Source organism: Chelmon rostratus, chromosome 9, assembly GCF_017976325.1.
Source record: "Chelmon rostratus isolate fCheRos1 chromosome 9, fCheRos1.pri, whole genome shotgun sequence".
Classification (NCBI taxonomy): domain Eukaryota; kingdom Metazoa; phylum Chordata; class Actinopteri; order Chaetodontiformes; family Chaetodontidae; genus Chelmon; species Chelmon rostratus.
Window position 1 is genome coordinate 13,327,148 of NC_055666.1, and position 23,912 is coordinate 13,351,059.

Genomic DNA, 23,912 nt, shown 5'->3' on the forward strand with positions numbered 1-23,912 from the left:
GCGGCCTCCAGCCTCCTGACCTCCACCACACTGCTCCCATGGGAGGAGGTGCACATGCAAGTGCACAGCATCCTGATCGTCGTCATTTTTTGCGTTGTCTGCTTGCTGCTCCTGCTTGCCTTCTTCTACGCCTTCTGCTTCCACTGCTCCATCGGCTCGTTGCCCAAAGACTCACACACAGCCAACACGTGCAGCCTGGACCGTGAGGACGCCACCTACAAGTGCAGCTCCTCGGATAACCAGTCAGTGGGGAATGTTGTCTGACTGGGACGCTGGACCAGGATAGCTCATGTTTGACTGTCTGTCAATGTTCTTGTGTTAGGATTACACTGTTGGTGTTTTAGTGGCATGTGTGGATGTGACCCAGCACCATTTGACAGATAGTAAAACAAAGCATGAAATTTGAGACATTGGTTTAACCACTATACGAATTTAATACTGATATCATTTGTTTGATTTTTGATTGCTACACAATCACAAAAAATACATTTATGATGCATTTTGAAGCTAAAATTGAAGACTGTGCAAAAGGTTTCCTGGGTAAGATGCAAACACACATGCAGTCAACTCATGTGAGCAACATATAGACACAATAAAAACATGTCTGTAGTCATGGAGAACTGTGAGAAATAAATAAGTGTAAGATGCTTGCAAATGTAAATGTGAGTTTGAACGCCAGCGCCTTTGAGTGACAAGACAAACAATAAGAAACGGATCCACACTCGACTCAGCAGTCATCTTGCTTTATTTTCACTGAGCTGACAAGCGTTTACAGCGTTCCGTGGCTGCGTGTGTTTGACGAGACTGATACAGAACGATGAATTCAGACATGCAAGGCGACGGGGAGAGCAGGGAGAGGGATGGGGGAGAGATCCAGGGTGATTTCCACACGGGATGAAACAAGACGTCAAATCTACAAGGTGTGGCAGAGCAAACACAGGAGGAAACGAGTGAGCTTCTGTCCAGCTGAAGCGCGTGGCAGCGGTGCTTAAACATGTCACACAGCAGCAGCAAAGGTTTAGCGGCAATTGCTTTGAGGTGACTGGTGTGAGGCACTAATTGGAGAGGCATCTGCTCGCTCATAGGGCTTTTAAAGCACTGAGGCAGCTGTTAAAGCTGATCAAAGTGTGAACTTATCAACGTCAGCTGCGACTGATTTATGTATTGTCTGAGCTAAACAGGCACTAATGATTTTGCTGTGCAATATAACACGACGCAAGGCCACTAGAAATTTCAAGCCTTACAGACTAGTCCATGTACAAACAACAAGTCCTCAGAGATAATAATGCTTGACCACAAGAACTCCTCCAAAAAGGCAAAACATAACAGCAAAAACTGCTTCCTATCAGGCATCTGGCCTACCGTTCAATGCTTTCAGCGAGTTGTACATAAAGCGCTTTAGAGACAGTAATAGAGGTGAATTTCTGGCTTTGTTCGTTCAAGACACGGAGCACATGGCGCTCTTGGAGCAGCGGGAGTCACAGGAGCTGTCGCGGGACTCCATGATGGAGTCTCTGCCGTCAGACTCTGGTGAGTCCAGTTCCAGGTGAGAGTCCAGCAGGCTGTCCTGCAAAGCATCCTTATAGTGGGACTGGGGGAAGAAAGGGCACATTTTATCACACAGATAACAAAACAGCTTGTGTGAAAGCAGCAGTGACAGTCATCCAGGAAGGTTACTATTAGTGCAGATGTGATGCACTGTGATGCAAATGAAAAAAATATGTCTAGAAGTTGGAGTTAAATCAGTCATTAAAAGTCTAGGAATCTAGAATTCCTGGCACCACATATTCCCTCTCACCTTATGGACCGACATCTCCTCCACCCGGCATTCCTCCATCGACTCCTCCAGAGAGTGGCCAGAAATCTCCATCTTGATGCGATGAGAGCGAATAGACTTGACGTCGTCCTCGTCCTCCCCTGCCACCAGAGGGAAAACCTGGGGGCAAAGTCGGGAGGAGAGTCGCGGAATCAGAGATGATGATGGCGGCAATGAAGCAAATGAGATTTTAGGCCATTCGAGCATTTCTTTTTACCAGTCCCTCCTCGTCCCCTGCGGCCTCCGGGCCTGAGATGGTGGCCTTGCTGATGGCTTTGCTGATGGTCTGGGTCTCAAACTGAGGACACGCTGCCTGAGCATTCCCGTCTTTGTCCCTCTTTCCTTTCAGCCAGTAGGTCTCGATTTCAACATTCCCCTAAAAATAGACAAAGAGAAGGAAAGAGTGAACAAGAGATTTAGGTTTTAGGTGTTATGGAGGGGAGAAAAATGGGAGGCGATAGATTTTCAAGGGTGAAAATTTCCTGATGAAAAAATTGTGTTGCTTTCATGAGATTGGCACCTGCAATCAGCTGCCCCAGTAACCTCTGTGAGTCACTTTGCTGCCATTATCACTGAATGTACAGCTTTAAAGTCAGACCCTGTGATAAAATAGACCGGCAAATCAACAAGCAAGCTGCAATTACCAGATCTGAATACTAAGTGCGCTCACTCCCAGGAGCCAAGACATTGTGACTTATTATTATTTTACATCTGATTGCTGAATCTTCCGTTGACATAGATTACCTGCGTTTAGTTTCAGGCAGGTTGCCTGTGATGTGCAGATAACACGTATTGACTTTTTAAGTGGGGATGTTCTGAACAGGCCACATCATCACAGCCTGATGCTCGTATGTGCTACAGCTAATCATACCCGAGAAGAAAGTTTCAGTGTAAATTAATTATTTCCTTAAAGAATATAATATCCTGGAGGAGTTTCAGTCTCTGGTCAGAACAAACCACAGCACTGAAACTGCTCTGACTATAAAATACTCAGCCCCTCAGACTAAATTCTGATTAAAGTAAGGTCTCAATCGGTCTTTCTGACTGTGTGTTAAACTTTTTAAAAACACACATCAAAGGCAGAAAGTTTTACGTCAGTCCTGGAGATCATGTCTCTGAGAAACATCACATCTGTTTTGGAGTTGCACAAGGGAGCTGCCTGCTCTCACTATATCATTAGACGCACAATGTATGTTTCCATAGTTATGAAGATGACACACAACTGTACATCTCAAATGATGCCGCAGCCATAGACTCTATTACTAACTGTCTTTTGGCAATAAATTAATGGATAAGCACTAATTTCTTGAAGTGAAATGAGGACAAAACTGAAATCCTACTAGTCAGCTCTCAGCAAAAAGAGAAATGCTGTTCAATAATCTGGGGAAATTAACTCCCCAATTAAACCTGAGGTTGCAAGTTTTCAACAATGCGACCAAACTTAACCAAAGTATGACCATTTCTAAATCAAAAAGATGCTGAAAAACTGATGAATGTCTTTATTCGAAGCCGACTCGATTACTGTAACACGCTGTTTACTGAAAAAAACCCACTTCAGCTCAGTCAAAGCTCTGCAGCTCGGCTATTAACCAGAACCGAGAGCAGAGAGCACATTAGTCCAGTTTTAGGTGCTCTGCACTGGCTTCCTGTGACATTCAGACTGATTTTAAGGTCCCCCTCCTTGTGTGCAAAGCCCTTTATTGCTGAATCCCTTGTTTATGGTTTGCCTTCAAGAACACTGCAATCATCTGCTGCTGGTTAATTGGAGGCACTCTTTCTAACTTTATTTTTTAACTTTATTCTGTGGTTTTATTTTCCATCTTATATTATGCATCAACTTTATTTTTATCCTTATTCTCTTTTATTTTTATTTATTATCAAGTGGGTTTTATTCTCCATCTTATTTTGCATTCATTTTCTATCCCTGTTCTTATGTTCATTCTATGTGAAGCACTGTGCTACACAAATGCAGTTTCTTATTATCACCATATTAATTACATGTTGTTTACGGTGCCTGAGTGAATGCAATTAATGTGGTGAGCGCAGTTGCTGTGGTATCAGTTTTAACCCCCTACCTTGATGGTAATGGTGCCCCTCCTTTCAAAAATAAAGTGACTTCCTTTCAGGTGCTCATAGGTGGCGCTGCTGAGCTGGATGTGCATCTCCTGCATCAGATAAAGAACAAGCAGGCAGTTACAACAAACTTGCACCTTAGTCATCACAAGTAGAGTGCTGACTGAGCTTCTTAGCCTCATGTCTCTCATACATCAGCTGATGTCTTTCATTATCTTTCCCCACCTTTCCATTGCTCTCCATGGCAGATGCAGTGTGGACTGTGTCGCCGTGCAGACCGTAGCGTGGCATCTTATGTCCCACCACACCTGCCACAACCATCCCAGAGTGGATCCCTGCCACCAGAACAACAGGTTAGTCCGCTCAGTCAACGCTGACATAAACGAGCAAATAGGTCAACAGGCATTCCACCCACCAACGCGAATCTGTATATTGTTGCCATTAGAGGGGTCTTTCAGGTGGTCTATGGAGCGCACCATGTCCAGGGCCATGTCACAGATGTTATGAGCGTGATACTTTGTCTTCTCTGGGGCCCCGGCTACCACCATGTAGGCATCTCCGATCGTCTCAACCTGGAAACAGACGGGAGCAGCAGGTGTGACGCAGCAGCATGCGTGGATAAAGTGCATTAAGCAGACGGGGAGAAGACAAACACAAACCTTGAAGACGCGGTGCTTCTCGCTGAGCGTGTCGAACAGCGTGTACATGGTGTTGAGCATGGAGACCACCTGCATTGGAGTGATGTGGCTGCAAATGCGAGTGAATCCCACGACATCGCTGAAAAGAATGGTCACATCTGGGAACACCTGGAGGAAAAAAAAGATAAGAGCGGATGAGCAGGCAGGTTCATGTACTGCACACACACACACACACACACACACACAAACACACACACACACACACACACACAGGTGAGAGAGGGGGCCACCCATGGGCCTAATTTGTGCCTACAGTATGCTGTCATGCACCATCAGGAAGTCGCTCTCAATCAACCTGAACTATAGCAAAACGTCTCCAATAGTATGACTACAAGAGGTAAGAATTCAGAGGATTTATATGAATGTTTGTGGACCAATTTCAGAGTAAACACTGCTTAACTGGCGACGGCTTGTCCAGTGGAGACAAAAGTCTATCCCCAAGTGGAAACAGCTGATTTTTGGGTCACAGCTGGCCCCTGCAAACAGCTAGTCTGACTGTCTGCAGGTAACAAAATCTGCTTAACAGCACCTCAAGAGCTCACTAATTAACATGTAATTAGTGGACTTTGGAGGTGGAAGTGGGAGGGTTTTGTTGCCTTTGTACTCTGTGTTTCTAGTGTTTCCCGTCTTTTTTCTAAGCTAACGCAACTGCAGCTTCATACTTACCAGACAGCCATGAGAGTGGATTAAACTATTGTTTTACAGATACCTACACACAACACAGACAAACAGTGGCATATGTAAGCGGCTCTATCTTCAATCCTTACCTCGCAAGTGTTTACAGCTGGCTCTCCCTTACGCAGCCTCTTAGCCACCGGCTTGGGAATCATCCTGTACAGAAGGTCATCAGTCTTCTTCATCTCATAGTCCAACATCTTCATGCTCTCCTCCAGCTTACTGGACTTCTTTTGCTCCTTTATGCACAATGGGAAATAAGACAGAATAACACTGTAAATTTGCATTCATCTCGGGTCTGTGGGCGGTAGGTGATCTGGGGCTTCTAGACTGAAAGAAGGGCTTCAGAGCAACTTTGCATAATGCGGGGTGACAAGATAGCCGATCACACATATAAAATACAGCTGCACTTGAGAGCAGAGTGAACCTGTATGAGGGCTCTCTTCAGCTCCTCTGACTGCTGCGTGCCCGCCAGCACCAGGTCTCTGCTGGAGTCGTGCATGCTCAGGTCATTGATGTACAGGCCCGTTTTAAACATAGCACTCAGGCTTTCCATCCTTCCACGCACACATACAGACAGAGAAAAATGGAAGACAACAATGGTAAGATTAATAATATATACATACTTAGGCAATTACAGGATCTATTAAGAAATAACAATAGCAGTATCTATTAGAAATTTTCAATTCATTCTGAGAGAAATTATTTTTAGTTTCCTGCAGTATAAATAATCCACATATGTGATGCAGCATTTAACATTTCAGTCGTGTTGTCAATACAGGCACAAGAGCATTTACTTGCAAAACAAAATGTTTTAGAAGAGGAGGGAGATGTTTTGGTAATGTACTCGGTGGAAAACACTCTCAGTTGCAAATGGGTTCCCATTAGGCTCACAAGAGCTGCACTGTCTGATTACAAGCTAATTAGCAGCTCATTTCATGCATGGTAAGTGCTGTTAGAATGGGCCCCTGATTTGATTCACTGCCCAGGCTTTTATTTCCAGCCTCGTAATTCGGTTTAGCTCTCGCTGCTTTGTAGAATGTTTTACTTTTCAACGGCGGCGTTTCAATAAAGATCTGTGTGTACGGGTGCGTGCGTGCGTGCATTTGTGAGCGTTTCAGCCGTACACAGGGGTTCCCAGGAAGATGATGGACTCCCACTCTGGCATGTATCTCATTTGTCCTTTCAGTTTTAGGCAGCGGCTCCCGTCGCCCCAGCTCTCCATCGCATTAGCGCTGTTACCGTCTAAAAGAGAAGCATGGTGAAATGCCAACAGGAAGAACCTTTAGAGAGGTGTTTTAGGTTAAATTTCAGCAGTGGATAGGTAATAATTGTGCTAACAGTGTTATCCAAATGGGTTTAGCACTTTAGCATTTTAGAGGAATAGTTTGACATTTTGGGAACAGATGATAAAATCAATACCGCTCTCGTATCTGTATGTTCAGCATGAAGCTGAAGCATAACACAGGAAACAGCTAACCTGGCTCTGCCTAAAGGTAATGATAATTAAAGGCTTTTACCAGGTTTTGTTGGGGACTTTTTCAAAGACGGGAGCAGTGACCTCCTTTAGAAAGTCATTGCTCCCAGCCAAGGAGGAGTCATGCACATAATCCCCCCATACAATCATTGTCAATTTGGTTTTTGTACAAATTAAACAAACAAGACAGAACATGTTAGTTAGTGAGGTTCAGAGGTGCTGGTAGGCAGATTATGGTTAACTCTGGACAGAGCCGGGCAAGCTGTTTCACCCTGTTTCCCATCTCGATGCTAAGCTAAGCTCATCTGCTGCTGGCTCCAGCTCTATATTGAATACACAGACATGAGAGTGGTCTCAACAAGCAAGCAAATAAGCCTCCATAAAAATCCCCTTGGAGTTAGATTCTTTGGTCTTTTAATGTGTTGTTGTCTTTAATAGGTTTTATGTTGTCATTGTCAGCCAGACTAGCTCAGTGTCCGCATGCTATGTGTGTTTTAAGATAACATAAAAAAGTCATGACCTTTGTAATCATCTCCGATGATGGACTGGAAAGCCATGAGCTCCACATCCACGTCAGCAGAGCGATTGGCATTTTCGTAGTCAGAATCTGTGGAAAAAGAGGGCAGGCCTGAACTATCAGAGCCAACGAACAATCACATTCATGACGACCAGGGCTCAGTTCCACTAAATTCAATCAATTTGAGCTGAAACAAGACATCAAACAATTCAATTTCTGCGACTGCAAGACTCTCGACTTTAATCCAGCAATGTTTTCAAGGTTAAACATGGATGTTCGAGCTCTCGCACAAAAACAGGCATCCAGTTTACTGCACACCTGCTCTTTTCTTAATTCAATAAAGCTGAAATTGAGCGTGTCTTTTGCAACTGACTGCAGTGAAATTGATCTGACCACTAGCCAGCGAGTCCTTCCCCACCAGAGACACACCCCTGCGAGTCTTTACATCGCTCCCACTCTTACTCTGGACTCGGTTGTGAAGGTTCCTCTCTCTCTTCACAGGCTCCTTGGACATGATCTCAAACAGGTTGTTGGGGTGGGAGATGATCTGTGTGCAGAGTGCAAAATCAGTTTTCCCAGCACTCATCAGTACGCTGTTTAAAGCTGAAAGTTTAAGACACATGGCTGTTTATTGCAGAACACTGTTGCTTAAGCTTGACCTGATTCGGATGGAAAACATTAAAATGTTACAATGTTACATTGTCTGAAATTGGGGACATGGAAAGTGACGTCTTACCATGTTCCAGGTGAACTCCACTAGGGGGCGAGCCAGCAAGAAGGCATCATTGATCTTCTTCCCGTCCAGATCAGGGAAGACAGTGGCCAGGCCTGAGCCAACGTTATGCACCACCATGTCCTTAACAATCAAAGAACTGCACATTCATTCAGTGCTTCATTTCACTCATTAACTGACCTTGGTGAGGTTAGGAACAGTGGCATCACTGAGGGGTGACCTCTTGGGCCTCCGGTTTCCATCAAAAACCATACCTGCACACTGATCCTGATACTGAGGATGGGCTGAATGCACAAGAATGAACAACCCTTCGGAGACCAATAAAGGATGACTGAACTTACCTGTCTGAAGACGATGTTAAAGGGGAAGACCTCAAAGAAGAAGTCTGAGGTAATGGGCAAAATCTCCTGCTCCTCCTCATCCTCCTTCATGATGTAGCGATAGGCTGAGTTGTCAAAGTTCAGCCTGCACAGGCATACAGATCAGTATGTTTTATAGTATAAACTGTGGTGGAAGAACTGTCCAGATCCTTTACCTTGGTGAAAGTATCGATAAAACTCATGCATTCAAAATTTTACTTAAGTAAATATGCAGAAGTATTTTCAGGAAACTGTAAAATATCAAAATCAAAAAGTATTCATTCTGCAGAAAAATGTCCCCTGTGACTGATATCTTATCTATATTTCATTATCAGATTGATAGTGCTGATGCATCAGTACAGCAGCTTCCAAAGGGTCTCACACAAAATCTAAGGCAATGTGAGATGACTAATGAGGAAGGAAAGAAGAAAAAACAAAGCCCTGCTCTCTCTAATCTTTGCCATTTCTTTTGCTTAATATTGGCTAATTTCCCTTTAGGCCTCGAGCAGTTCTTCAAATGAAGCCATCAGAGATGTTTAGAGGGAAATGTCTCTTTCGTGGGACTGCTAACAGCTCATAGAGAGCTGAAACGTGACAAGGGAGCACAAGTAGGCCCTGGCTTTATGCTAGCAGTCACAAGACAAAAAGGTCAGCATCCACAGGTTTCATAGATCTGAAAAGTAACTAGTAACTAGCTGCCAAACACACACATACTCTTAAATGTCGTATTAAGGAGCACAAAAAGGAAATACTCGAGCAGTACTTGAATAAATGTATAAAAAAAGCTTTTCATGAGTGCGAGTGTACCTCATGGTGACGTGGGAGTAGTCTCCAACCATCTGCTCAGACAGCACCTCCACGTGGATGTCGGTGTCGTAGAACTGTTTCCCCATCTGTCTCAGCTGACCCATGGCGTAGTGCAGATAGCCTTTGCGCTTACTCCTGCAGGTCGCAGAGGGAGAAAATTCAATATCAGAATCTCATCACACAGCTCTCTCGCTCTTTGTTTGCCCTCTGCTTCTTCTTATATGTCTGATTGTCAATCAATCCCCCACCCCAACCCTCTGCCCTCCTCCTCCTCCTCCTCGCACCAGACCTATAGTGGAGGGTGACCCCTGTTGCAGACTCCTCCTGGCAGAAGAAGGTTGGAGGCTGCACCTTGGGGTAGCTGAAGCGCAGGTACTCGTGGAGATTATCAAGGCCATTAACGAAGTCGCGCACATGACGGCCCAGCACCTGAAAGCAGAGAGTGACAGGTCATGTTATTGTAGTTGTGACAGCCCTGAGTTTGTCCTCCGTCTCTGTCTTTTCTCTCACAGAAACTTAGTCAAATCTCAGAAAATAGCTGCCAGGTGATGTCGTAAGAGTTCATTTTAAACCGTATTAATTTAGGAACAACCATTTTTGAAGCTTGACCAATACAGGTGACTACAAACCAGGACTTTTTCCCCTTTGCTACTGTGATTTTGACCGTCTGCAGTGAGTCCTGCAAGTTCATGCAAGTGCAATACTAAACTGCCCCCTGGTACCCCTCTTAGAGTCTGCCACATTTAGCTCCTACTTTCCCTGAAAATGGTTTTATGGTATTCGACTGCTCAGTGTATAATGGTACTCTTAATATTCTAATTCTTTAAAAACATGGCCCTGCAGAAATATTCCAAAAATATAGTTTGATAATAAGGGCTGGGCAGAAACTGTGAGCAGAATGTGGATTAATAATGCACCAAACTGCAATGCCTGTATGAGTGTATGTAATCCACTGATATGCCCTTATTTCTGCAGATGTGACATGCTTGAATTTTCGAATGACTCAGTTCTACACGAGCTGCATATTCATGCTTGATGAGAAAAGCGAAGATCTCAAAATAATAACCTTTCACTAGTACAGCAGTGATATTAGAGTTGCAACAGTTTGGGTGTGAGATCTTTTTTCACCTTGAGGATCCTGTCATAGCCGTACTTCCCGACAAAACCTAGGAAGTAGACACCCCAGGAGTTCATCAGCTCATTGTAGGGCGTGCCTGTCACTCCACTGGCTGCCTTTGCAATACGGGGAATCACACTCTCACTATACACCTGCACACAAACACACATATATAGAAAGTATGTATGTTTTGACACAGACAGACAGCAAATACATCAGTATTCTCTGCATACATGCAGAATTATATTATTCACGTCAGCTACACTGTACCTGGTGGGTGACGAAGGAGTGTAACCTGACATCTGCTCTCTCTCTGACCAGCTTCCACACGTCGTCTCCGTACGACTCCTTGATGAAGTCATGAAGACTCTCACACAGCAGCCCGTACATTACGTCTCTCTGGATTGAAGCCCGAGCTGAGCACTGTCACGACAGCTCCCCAACTGATTGACTTCCAACAGCCCTCCCAAAGGCACCTGCAAGCGAATAAGAAAAGTTCACACAATGGTGACTTTTTCGCTGCCACAATCTGAATTTTAATGCATTTAGCTTTCAGCGTGAAGCTATAAAAATCCACGCTCTGAATATTGCTGCTTTTGTTGTCTCTTGCTCTCGACGGTACCTGTGGAGTTTCCCTTCCTCAGACCAGCCAGCCAAATTCGGTTTCATCTGAAAGCCAACAAGGCTGACGGTTTTAAAGGTGCTCTAATTGCGCAAGCCCTTGAGAGTGAACAGGCCTCTATTGTTCTTGTGTCAGCTGTCATGGCCTGGTGGTTGGTGGTCTCTATGTGACATGAACACACTGCAGAGACCACCTCTCAAACACAGATGACACCAGGCCAGAGAATTTGTCCTGTTTTCATTATCTTGCCATCTTGTGTGACTTGTTAAAATCAATGAATAACCAAAAGACTCCATTTGTAATTAACTGTAATAAACAACAGGTTTCAGTGAAGTAACAGACTGATTCTAATCACAAAGGCAGCACACTGAAGCTGTGCTGAAAGGAGGCTGCAAACCTGCTCTGCAAAATTGCTTTTTCCCTACTCGATAAACACTGGAATAAACCCTTAATGTTCAGCAACTGTTCAACTTCAATTGTGTGTCTGCCGATGATTTTCTGTGACTCGGGATGACTCCACATTTTGTTTTAGAGGCCGGGAGGCTTCCCGCTGGGGGGATAGTGGCATTGTGGGGCAGGGCAGGTGTGAAATCGATATCCAATCTCAACAGGGATAAGGAAAATGTTTTTTCCCTCCAGGCTCCTGCCGAGCTCAATGAATCAATTTGGGTGAAGGGGGGGTGCTCGATAAAGACTAGCTTGAGTTCAAAAAGGGCAACCAGATATAAAGTTAAAGGGCATCGCTTCCAGTGTAACAGAAGCAAGCAAAGCACAAGTAAAAACATTGTATTGTTATTTGTTGTATCTTTTACACCGCCGAGCTACTGTGAAGCATGAGGAACGCCCGTAAGTCACGGCAGAGTGAAAGAAAAGGACGCGAAAGGTCTCACACCATCAAAAATGGAAGAGCAACCTGCCACAGAGTTTAACCTTTGACCCCAGTCGCAACGTCTGATGGCACCAAACTCATCAATTTTATAGCTGCTTCCCTAAAACTGTCTGTATGGGAAACACGTGGTGAGCGTGTTGGTGAGCAACGATGTGGCAGAGAAGTTACAAAGCTCTTAACAGGAGGGAAAGAAGAAAGAGAGAAAATAGAAACTGTGTCTGTGTGTGTGTGTCCATGTTTGCAGTGGAGGGGTTGGCTGCTTGGCCCCTCTGAGAGCTCAGTGTCACTGTCTGGACAGCAGCTGTTGGCACACACACACACACACACCACACACACATGCGCGCGCACACACAGGAGGGATCAGATTTTTATTATCAAAGAGGCCGGAGGTCAGAGTGTAAATCTTTTTACTTGCCCCTTCCCCTTAATCGCCCTTTTATGCCCCCCTCTCGAACACTCCTCCTCCATCCATCCTCACTCTCTTATCCCTCTGCTAAAATAACTCAGTGAGGTAAGCGCCTGAGGCATCCCGGGATGAGTTTTATACAGACTGTTCCTTCTCTGCTGAGGAGTGTCAGAGAGGAGCGTGGAGGCATCCCGGCTCCAGAGCACGATAAACCGCCCGGCCACCCAGACCAGCTCCAACACCCGACACACAGGCAGGCAGGAGACACAGGTAAGGACTGAGGTGAGGGGTGTGTGCAGGCGTTTGCTATCTAAACAAGCCGTGACAGGGGGCACGAGGTCCACCTCTAACGAGCTGTAAACAGGGAGCTTGTGAAATGCTTTAAAATGTAAAGATGCATTGTGGTTTTAATGCAAAAAAAAAAAAAGTTCACATAAAGAGGCAAGGAAGTACAGTAATTTTAGAAGCTTGGGCAAAATACCAGGAAGAAGCAACACATGACCAGAGTCATTTAGTCACAGCAAAATGGAGGTGCCCTTAATATAACTTTTCATTCAGGGCTTGTGGTATATCTGCGTATAAGTTTATAATGTACAGAAAGCCAATAGAAGTGTGTTTTTCTTGCGTTTATCCCCGAATAAGAAGTCATACGTCTTATTTAGAGATTTCGTAAAAAAAGAAACTACAATTTAGAAAAATCCCTGTGTGTCCATCAGGGAAAGATGATGATGATGATGCAGTCAGGCCTGGATGACATCACGAAGCAGAGGATGCTGCAGGCTAAGGCTCTGTCTCTGGAGGCCAGGGGAAGTAAGTCTGGATGCACTGATTTGATTTTGTTCCGGCTGATGCGCATTTTGAAACAGAACTGTCATACACATACGTGATATTTGAACAGCAACGAGTACACTCATTAGTCTACATGAATACATGTATCAGTATGTCAGTTAACACACTTTGCAGTTTGCAAACTGGTTTACATATTACATCAACAACTTGGTCTGCTCCTGTGTGTATTTACGCCCATATTGAAACTGTCATAGCGCGTGATCACAGCCAGAGCTGTCAGACGTAATTGAGCCAAACATCAAAGTGTGTTCGTCCACTGCCTGGGGACACATGCAGTGCGGTACACCCGAATCCCAGGAGTGCCGGTGTGCTGCTGAAATTCTCCAAACATTCCAGCAGGGACCATCCCAGTTGCACTGTTTGTTTTCCAGCGCTGTCTGCCAGCTACGCTTTGAAACCGAGTCCCCTAAACTCAGCAAAATGTGACTCCCACCACTGAATTTTACGCAGGCCGATCAAAGGCAGCTCCTCGAGGGTGGCACATGCCCAGACTTCTCTCAACACTTTTCATGTGCAAGAAAAGAGGGCCACCCGCTCTTACACTAGTCTTTCATCCAAAGATCCTATTTATATGCCCGGTTACCCATGCAACCCAGGACCACAACACACATTACGCAGCCCTTGACATCATCTCGAGGCTATTTCAGACCCTCTGCTGTGCCATGATAGAACATGAGAAGAGACCTGGAGCAAAGGCTGTGCAGATACCAACTTAGTGATGCTGCGCATGGTTTGGCTTTTTTATTTCAGTGCCCCTCAGCTGTTTAAAGTCGACAGAAACAAGAAGATCAGAGGAGGCATTAAGATTTGCCAAAGGTCCTTATTAGTCTGTTACTTTTCCCTCTCTTTCCAGATATCTGGCAGTTACTCTTATCATCGCTTTTGCACCAACAAGCAAATGTCAGGATGCCATGCCACACAGCATAACAACCTGCAGCAAATAGATGTCTCTGCTCTGATGCTGCCATTTTGAAAATGCACAGGGATATTAAAAGCAATAACTTATTAAAGCGCCTCCATTTATCTGTCGTGTCGTGCCAGAGGGTCTGAACCTGGGGAAGAAGATCAGCGTTCCCAAGGATGTGATGATGGAGGAGCTCAACCTTCCGTCTAACCGAGGCTCTCGCATGTTTCAGGAGAGACAGAGGCGGGTGGAGAGGTTCACGCTGGAGAACGCAGCCGATGGCTCTTACAGCACCAACAATGTAAGGAACTGAGAGGTGGAGCACAGCATGTAATGACTCCCATCCGCTCAACCTGCTCGCCCAAAACGATGTACCTGTGTTTCTGACACCTAGTCAATGCTTGAAAACACCTTCTTAGTGTGCTGAACTGAGCAGAGAGATACAACGACTGTCTCATGTTCTTTGTAACACAGTGACAAACATTTAACATCTGACCACATTAACTGTTACTGCGAGATTAGGTGTTTCCGCCCTGACAAATGAGGTAAAAGCAGACACACACAGGCAGGAATAGCCTAACAAACAACAAGCGTTCGAGTAAGGCAGTTTTGTAATGTAGTACTGCACTTTCATCACAGTCTTTAAAAAAGAATGGACAATATGGAAGCAGCAGCGAGTGACACATCCTAACATTTTGTCTTTAGTTTCAGATAAAATCCAAAAACACTTTATCTACACTACCCATAATGCATTTCAGCAACATCTTTTACCGCCTCCTAAATGCCCGCCCCTTTCATGTCCATGTAATGTCATCATCAGAGGTTTTTTTCTTTTTCAAACTCTGGGAAGCTGTCACAGGCTGAGTAGCTACAGTTAACTGAACTTCATGTATAAAAATTGGTGGAATGCCCCTTTAGATGAGTGTGTATTTGTGTAGAAAAACATCCTGCCTCAGACCATCAGGATGATGAACTCTGTCCAGATTAACCATCTCTGAGCACAGTTATAATTGCACAATATTTTTTTTACTATACAGTCTGCCTGACATTTAACATTAAATTATTTTGACACTGAAAATATGCACATTAACACATTAATGCTGATATAACATATTTTTATCCTTTATATTGTTCCTAATCCTTCTCTCTCACTCCTGCTCCTATGATTATTGCACCATAGCCTTTTGGCACATCCTATAGACAGTATGCCACCCCTGCGTTTCATTGCACATGGTGAAAATGTAAGTATGTGAATCTTAAAATAAAACTTTGCCCCCCTCCCAGGTCCATTCAGAGGCCGCACCTCCCCTGCAGATTGCCGCAGAGCCACAGGGAGGAAAAGAGAACCAGGCTTTCTCCGTCAGTGGTAAGCATAGCCTGGTCATGAACCTTCAGAAGACTGTAGCAAAGAAGGGCAGTCCTGACGTCCTTGCTCCAGGTAAATGGTAATACATGGTGATGAGCGGATTAGCACAGACCGCTACGAGCCACAGGGCTCACCACAATGCCACATGCTTGGGCAACGCATGCACGCCGTATCTCACTCTGATCTGCTGGTGTTCACTTTTTATATGGAAATGTACTGAGCAAATAAATTAGTTTTATTATTATCAGCGCCAGGAGAGTTAACAGTTTGCAGAACGCAGTGATCTGTAACCTTCTTTGCTGTGTGCCGTTGCGTATTTGGCCTGACAAAAGGCACTGCTTCCACTCTGACTGACAGTGAGCTAAGCTTTTTTATTATCTCGGATTCACACTGAGATCTAATTACTGTAGTTCCTATTGTTGACAGGAGTGACACCAAAGGAGCATATTAGATCCATTTGTTCTTTGTTGGGGCTTGCTTTTTTTTTTTTTTTGAAGTTATCTAATGGGGTTTGTAATTAGTTTCAAAACCCAAGGAATATAAACTTTTCTCAACACAGGGGACTTTATTTTGCTTACTTTGAATGTAAAGATAAAATTAGTCCAAATGAAAGTAACACAGCTTTCAGTTTACTCACAGAGGTATGACACTTTTACCCACTGACATCACACTTTTGTTCTGTCAGGATATTCTGGCCCTCTGAAGAAAGTTCCTCACGAGAAGTTCAACGCAACAGTAATCCCTAAATCCTACTGCTCCCCGTGGACGGAAGCTTTGGGAGGCAGCGAAGAGCTCCTGAACACCCTCAATACACAGCTGCCCCAGCTCCCACAAGGACTACAGCCTGCCAACTACAGGTGCTTCAACAGGTAAATCCACAACTCAGCTCACCCAAATAAAGCATGAATTGTCAAATCCTTCTCAGTTGGAGGCGCATCTTCAAATAGACCCAGAGATGACGGAGCCACGTTATCCATCACCTCCATCCTTTCCCTCGGCTCTACTCCATGTTTCCACAGTTTGAAAATGAAACCAGTCTCTCTTTCTCTCGCTGTGCGTGATGGCTATTTTGAATCGTGGCTCTTGAAAGATGATCCACTGGTGGGGCCGCAAGCTTTTAATGCCCCCCACAAGACAGATTACGCACGAAAGGGAATCACCTTTCTCATGGCACCCGAGGACTGACATCATTCCAGCGAGGCAGAACAAAAGGTTAAGCTTGGGCAGATGGAGAAGTGGAGAATATATGAAAGACAAACTCAAGACTTTGCTCAATTAAGGTTGTCAATCACTCGCTTTCTGCCAGCTAGTCTGGAACTGTACCCCCTGTGGAGGGATCTGTTTACGCCCTTAAGATTACTGTGAAGTTGTGATGCCTTAATTAAATCTGAGCTCAGCAGCTACTCAAGTAGAAAAGGTGAAGTTCAGCACACACCCTGCTTGAGTCATCCTGAGTCTGTTTTTTCCCTGTCAGCAGGACCAGTTAAAAACAGAGATGAGCAGACTGGGTTATTATGCATCATCGAAAGGTCCCCCTCCCCCCCCTTTATGGGAAGGAGCCTGAGCCATGTGATACCCAGGGTCCTCCTCTGCCAGGAACATCAAACAATGCATTCAGCCCGCTCAGTAAATCCTCTTCTCTTTGCCTCTCAGATCTGCCATGCCATACGGGGGCGCTATGGCCAGCAAGAGGGTGATCCCAGTGATTAGCTTTGAGGCAGTGGAGTCCCAGAAGCTGCCCGGCATCGCTCAGGAGCGCATGTGCCGGCGGCCCAACTTCAACAGAGCGCCCAGGGGATGGGGAATTGATTACAGCCCTGAATCTAACGAACTATGAAAAAGGTCTGATCAGCTAAAGACTGAAGCGCTGACCTACTCTGTGCTCCTCTCCTCCTACAGAGATCATCTGTGTTAATCACTAAGGCAGTGCAGGGGAGAGAAAAAAGAAACACTACTGCATGAAATATGAAGTGGTTTGCTGCTGCTGAGTGGTTTGATCAGCAGCTCAGAAAGCTGGAATCAGTTCACTACCACAGTAGAGTCCAGAGCAATGCCTCCACAGGCAAGACAGTAACACCTGTCCTTCCTTTCTGTCACACAGACGAGTACCTGATCCCCAAAAATGTCTCAACACTTGACTGCCCCCTTTCCCCTCCTTCCAGCCTCCATGTGATACTCACATCTTTATCCCCTAATACTGTTATAACAGCTACAGCAGGAGGTACCTATGCTCTTACACAACAGTTAAAAACAGCAGGAGTATGAATGAATACGCACTCTGAGATGATTAATGACAAAATTGTGTCATTTTAATGACAAAGTGAAAACAACATTCAAAGAAAGCCTAACAATAAACTGAGTCGTTATGCTGTGGAATATTGAGATTGTGTCAAATAAAAAAAGTCAATAAACTGAAAATGAACAGGTTTAAAAATGCTCCTCAGAATTTTACTCTACATGATACTTTGCACAATGTGACAAATACAAGTTTAAGCAACAGTATACATTTTTATATGTACAACGGCTCCAACCACGGGAGCCTGTAAAAACCACATGGCCCCGATCACACTGGCCGGCACTCTCATGCCTCCAGTCTTTTACCGTGTTAACTTCAACTGTTCAGATGCTGCTCTGGTACTTTTTAAACTGCAAGTGGTGACAAATTCATCCTGTAACATCCTGGTTGTCGTCTCTCCAGACACAGATGGTCCTCATTCAGTTCATTCGCTGCACTGCAGGTGGCATAATAAATCACAAGTTATATCCTGTACGAGATAACGGTTTTCTGTACAGTGTGTTTTTCACAGGAGTGGTCTGCAGGTTTCAGACCCACTGACAGCATCTGAGGTGAAAGCACCTGACCAGGTTTGACGCAAGAATAAGAATGACACCTAATCACAGTATGATTTCACTCTAGCAGCTAATCTCCATGACGGGAGCCATGTGCGGCATGAGCGCCCATGCGCTGAGGATCCTGGGAGGGGTAGTGGATTTGACCAGGAGGTCTCATGCTCATTGGAGGGGGCATAGGTGGAGCCATGGGACCCATGGGGTGAAACATCGGAGGCCCAAAACCTGATTTAGCAGATAAAAAGTAAGAGAATAAAGCATTAGGAACCAGTTCTCACTGTGTTTAGGTTGTTTACATAGATCAGGATAAACAGTTAATAATGGGATAAAGTTAATGTGATTATTTTAAGTAACTTATATTTGACATTATTTCACTATGTATGTGACATAAACTGCAATTATGTGACCAAGGTTATGACTTTACCTGGAGGAGGTGGGTTGATGCCGGGAGGTGGAGGCAGAGCAATGTTCATGACAGCAGGAGAAGTGCTGGGGTCCAGGTTGAAGTAGTTTGCAGGAGTCTCTTCATCTAAGGCTGGTGGAGGAGGAAGAGCTGTAGCATAGAGAGAAATAGAATTAAAGAAACAATGTGGCAAATACACCTTAATTTCTCCATTTTATTTCCTTTATCAATCCCAATAATTTTCTAGTATACAAAACCCACATTGCAAAAAAGTTGGGACTGAATGTATTAATTTGTAAATTAACTGTGTTTACCAACAACAGCTTTAGGACTTGTTCCTTTACAAAAATAATGAGGTTGATGAGGTCAAACACTCAATATATTCTCTTTTTTTGTTTTCAATTAAATATGTCAGAAAGGATTAGCAAGTTCACAAATTCTGTTTTATTCATGTTTTTCATAGCATCCAAAATATATTTTTTAAATCTAGGTTGTATGACCAAAAAGATACGACAAAAATAAACAACTTATGAGACAATGTCAAAATTAAACAATACCTAAATTACACTCACATGACTACGTCACTATGCGTACATACACACAAAACTTTAATCTGTTTGCAGACTCACCTCCAGGAAGTCCAGGTACAGGATCAAGCCTGGTGCCCATCTCACTGACACCATCTTTGATACCCTCCTTCCCTCTTGCTGCCTGAGATCTAAAAAGAAAAAAACATTTAAGTTACATACGTATTACTCACAGTTACTTTGATAATACCACTAAATGGTGTGCAAGTTCAAATGTCCTGCCCTGTACAAATTCTTTGCCTTGGTGAAGCTCTTGTAATATTTTTAAATCATTGTAGACAGTAGTTTGCCTTCAGTTGTGACTGTGATGGTAGCATTTCACACTTACTTTCAAACACACATGCTCCCTAAACACAGCATTTAATAAGCAAATCATCACTACAAATTTCCACATGTCCTCGCAAGTGAGCTCGAGCTTTTCTGGGGTTGCACCTACAAAATACATGACTGCACAACCAAGGATTCAATGTTCTGGTCTCAGGTTGCTGATGGACACCCTCAGGGTCAACTTTTGCCTTTGTGATTAGTTTCTTACCTTCCCCACTTGACAGTGAGCCGCCGCCCATTAATGATGAGTTTGTTGAAGGACTTCTCAGCCGCCATTTCAGCTGCCTGCCGCGTGGCAAACTGGATGAAGGCACACTGCTGCCTCTGGACTATGGTAATGGTGCGAATCTCACCAAACTGGTAAAAATGACTCCTGCAATAAAACAGACAAATGTCCAATAGACTTAAAACCCTGGAAATAAAAGTATAAAACTGTAATAGACCCTTTAATGACAATGAGATGGCATTCTACTATGTTCACAAAATGAATAAAACTTTCAATGGCCACGAAAGTTGTACAAGAACTTGTAATGAAAAGTGAAATCCTTACTTGAGATCTCCATCTGTGACAGTATCTCCCAAACCCCCTATGTAGAGGGTGCTGATGGACTTGTCCTCCGGTGGGTCCAGTCGGGGCATAGTTGAGGCCCGTTTCAGCAATTTGTCAGCCACTGGATCATTGATGCCGTAGTAACGGTCCTTTATGTTCTGGTCGGCTAGAGGGTCATCAGGGTCTGTGGGCTTCTCATGTCTGTGTGAAAACAAGAACCAGAATGAGAAACTGCAACTGTAACAAATATAAAGACATTACAGTCAAACTGAACCAGAGGAGCACACCGATTTCTATTTTTCCTGTAGGTATAAGTACTAATACATTTAAATTGATAAATTAAAAAATAAAAATACATCAGCGCACACTGCCACTGATTACACAGCACCCAGTTTGAACCCTAAAGAACTGCAGCTGTAGCCTGTTTTATGAAGTGTGACTCACCTGTATGGACACTCCTCCCCTCTCTTACACTCTCCCTTCACCCAGAAGGAGCAGATGTGCGGCCGGTTCCTCTTGTAATATGGTGTGGTCCGAGCCAGTTTCAGCAACATATCACTCGAGCTGGGCGCTTTACCGAGCTGGCCCACCGGCCTTGTGCCATCAGAGTTGGCTATCTGAGAACACAGAGGTCCAAACACACGAGGGATCAATGACAAAAAGAAATCCCAACCTTAGAAAGAGACACAAACTACTAAAGGAATGTTCTGCTTTGGGCCTACTTGAGTGGAATTTTAAAGGTGAATCAAACCTCTGAAGTGTTGCAGATGGTTAAAATCAACATTCACTTCCAGGATTTTATTCATACTGAAAATAAAGGTAAGCTAAAGCCTGTCCAAGCCTTTCTCCCACAACAATTTCACAGTGACTCTCACACATGGATAATACACAAAATATTATTGGAAATTTGTAAAGGAACACCATAATACAGGACATGTTTTAATTGCAAAAACATTTAGTTATCAAACATATCAAAACTGCTTTACTTGTTTTAATCTAAGCACAATGCATGCCAAGTATACACTTTCAGATGTACTGTGCAGGAAAAATAAATGATTATTGACTGGTTCAGCAGATATGTGTTCTTTATATTCAGGACAAAGAAAAGTGCTCAGGGCATTAGCTGTTGTAGCTGCATCAGAAAGCAATTATACCTCTCTCTCCATGTTCTGTGTGTAGTACTCTTTGTTCACATCTGACCTAGGAACCTCATCTTTAACTGCCAGCCCAGTGTCTCTGACCTGGATGGGCAAACCTGCAAAACACAAGGTCCGACAAGTGGGTCAAACTCACAAAGCTATATGATTCAGCGAGCCATAAGAAATGAACACAAGCCAAATTACAATTAGAAATTACATGGAGTCAGTTACAGAAACTCACCATACTCCAGGTCCAGCAGACATGTCTGACAAACATTCTTCATTTTACTGCAGGTCTGACAGACCTCTGTCTTCTTGAAACGCATTCGTGTTCCTGGACACCATCGGAACACAGTGAAGGGTCGAGCACAGATCTGATGGGTTTATGACGAAAACAGTAAGTATTCTGTCGCATGTGGTACAACTTTAACATAAGCTCTGTTGTGTGCTGAATAACCAAGAATATAAGTACAAGCCTGATTCCAAACAATGTTGTGATGCATAAAACATAAATGAAACAGAATGTGATAATTTGTTAAATTTTTAATCCATGTACTTTATTTAAAAAACAACAACAATATATTTAACTTTTTTCTTCATCAACTTCATTGTCATTGATTTTTGTAAAATTCATACTCATTCTGAATTTGATGCCAGCAAAAATGTTTCAAACAAGTTGAGACAGGAGCAACAAAAGACAGGATAAGTTGTGGAACACTCCAAAAACACCTGTTTGGGCCATTCCACAGGTAAACAGGGTCATCAAACATACCTTGCATTCCTTTCCATACTTCTCCTTGGTCTGTAAAGCAAAGCATGAACAAAACTGAAATCTACTGGTGTCAACACTACAAGTAAAATAACCAATTCAATTCAATACAATGCATTATGATGGCACTGTAATGCTCACTCACCATACGGATGTAAGGGTTTTCTCCTAAACATGTCTGACACAGAATTGGAAAATCCTGGAAGAAAAAGGAAAACAGATGTTCATTTTATTAAAACCGAGCACCATATCTGGTATTCATCCAACGGTCCCTGAATGCAAGGTATCTGAAACAGTAACTTGGCCCACATTCGCTTTCACTTTCTGCTATGGGCACCTTGGCAAAGTTACATGTGTGAAAACAGGGAGTGCACTGGGACTTGCTCACTCCTTCTTTGCCATCTGGTGAAGGATGCTGTTTCAATCCAAGTGTTGACTGCTGAAAACGACCTTGCCTTAATCCGCCTCACTGACAGCATCAGCACCTACACCTAAATATAAGCAGCTCTTGTGGCTCAAACGTCAACGACATGGTCTAGGGTTGCAAAGTTTATATTCTGATGTCTTGGTAAAACTAACATTGGCCAAAGGCCCTGTTGTGTCATGGCTCAAGACAGGAAACTAATTTGCTGCCTTATATAGTCTGGTTTTGCACCCTTTAAGAGGTTAAAAAATAGAAGTGCTTAATTTACTAACAATAACTTTAAGAGTGAAGATTTGGTAGATGTACGACGACTTCCGTTTAGAACATATGTAAGGTTAGTTTCTCACTACGGTTACAAAGACCGGGTTATCTGTATGAGGACGACTGACAAGCAACAAGCTTGGCTGAAATAATACGTTAACAAGTTTTCATACAGTTCAGAGTTGTTTATAACACAGTTCTCTCTCTCTCTCTTTTTTTTTTTTTGATATTTCCCAAAGTCGTTATACAAGTTGTGATTGACCGATCAGGCAAGATCATATGGTCCTTTTCTATCAGCGCCTGCTAAGCTAACGTTACAGTTCAAGCTCAATGAGTTTAACATGGCCGAGGAACTAATCCAAAACAACAGGCAATAACTTGCTTGTGTGGCGGATTGGCTCGGTTCTGTATAACGCAGTTATTAGTGGCATTTGTTAGCTGACAAGCGTTACTTGACGCAACTTCATTCTATTATTGTTAGCCGGCTAGTGCTAGCTTTGATTAGCTTAGACAGCTAAGTTTAGCACAAAACACGTTAAGGTTAAATTAACCAAGGTGGTTTGTTCTTAGTTCAACTTCAGACGTTATCATCTATTCTCTGTACGTCATTACTGCGGGTTCCAGACTAAACTGCTATACCTTATGAATTACTGTAGTTGTAGAGACATGTTAGAAAGATAGTAGCCACGCTTCTACTACTAGCTAACGGGAGGCTAACTAGCTATCAAGCAAACCCGCCAGGTTAGCGGGTGCTGGAAGATTTTATGATCATGTTGATTCATCGAGTTAAAGGTGAAATTATTTTATTTCAGTTATTTCAGTTATACTTACTGTCTTACAAACTATAATACCGATTAAACTTACCGCGTCTTCCCAGTTCTGTCTATTGTAGGTGTTGGATCCCAGGGACGTCGCCATTTTGCAGAGTGTGAGCCAAACGGGCCAAACAACCAACGAGACAAGAGGTGTCAGACCACAATGCACCGCGGTAGAAAGCCACGTTTCACCTTATGGTGTCGCCCTATTTCAAGAAACTATCAGACACAATCTAATTTAAAAAAGAAGCAAATAAAAGAAGCAAACATAAATATAAGGAGAGTAACAATATTGGCAGTGCACTTAGTCACTCTGGCATCTGCAGTCGAGATGGATATGATACATTTACTCTGGTATTACTCCTTGCACATATTAGTACTTACATTTAATTTGAACATTTATATTTGCTTCTACTTCACCAGATTTCGAAGGTAAATATTGTGCTTTTTACACTAGTGCACTTATCTGACAGTTAAAG

General features: G+C 43.6%; 3 protein-coding genes across 5 annotated transcripts; 1 reads left to right on the top strand and 2 right to left on the bottom strand.

The window, feature by feature from the left end:
• Nucleotides 1–1,438: 1,438 nt before the first annotated feature.
• On the bottom strand, nt 1,439–10,662 carry LOC121612028 (soluble guanylate cyclase 88E-like). Its single transcript, XM_041944773.1, has 18 exons — nt 10,543–10,662; nt 10,284–10,424; nt 9,445–9,584; nt 9,156–9,290; nt 8,331–8,454; nt 7,993–8,112; nt 7,719–7,803; nt 7,260–7,346; nt 6,390–6,507; nt 5,690–5,819; nt 5,355–5,501; nt 4,549–4,695; nt 4,305–4,461; nt 4,115–4,224; nt 3,892–3,981; nt 2,034–2,192; nt 1,799–1,936; nt 1,439–1,591 (listed from the first exon to the last, which is right to left on the bottom strand). Exons 1-18 carry the CDS (start codon nt 10,660–10,662, stop codon nt 1,439–1,441), a joined length of 2,301 nt encoding a protein of 766 aa, XP_041800707.1.
• Nucleotides 10,663–12,317: 1,655 nt separating this feature from the next.
• Nucleotides 12,318–17,781, top strand: LOC121611662 (myozenin-2-like). Of its 3 annotated transcripts, none has more exons than XM_041944317.1 (6): nt 12,318–12,446; nt 12,912–12,999; nt 14,080–14,243; nt 15,227–15,380; nt 15,994–16,177; nt 16,962–17,781. In XM_041944317.1, exons 1-6 carry the CDS (start codon nt 12,318–12,320, stop codon nt 17,143–17,145), a joined length of 903 nt encoding a protein of 300 aa, XP_041800251.1. In that variant the 3' UTR covers nt 17,146–17,781. The 3 variants fall into 3 exon arrangements, with proteins under 3 accessions (XP_041800251.1, XP_041800249.1, XP_041800250.1); XM_041944315.1 differs by having other exon boundaries at nt 12,362–12,459; nt 12,906–12,999; XM_041944316.1 differs by having other exon boundaries at nt 12,362–12,459; nt 12,906–12,999; nt 15,227–15,308.
• On the bottom strand, nt 17,591–23,570 carry rbm22 (RNA binding motif protein 22). The gene is made up of 11 exons (XM_041944314.1): nt 23,483–23,570; nt 22,079–22,132; nt 21,937–21,966; nt 21,406–21,538; nt 21,180–21,280; nt 20,470–20,642; nt 20,026–20,226; nt 19,684–19,848; nt 19,191–19,279; nt 18,583–18,711; nt 17,591–18,383 (listed from the first exon to the last, which is right to left on the bottom strand). Exons 1-11 carry the CDS (start codon nt 23,534–23,536, stop codon nt 18,229–18,231), a joined length of 1,284 nt encoding a protein of 427 aa, XP_041800248.1. The 5' UTR covers nt 23,537–23,570; the 3' UTR covers nt 17,591–18,228.
• Between the last annotated feature and the right edge of the window lie 342 nt (nt 23,571–23,912).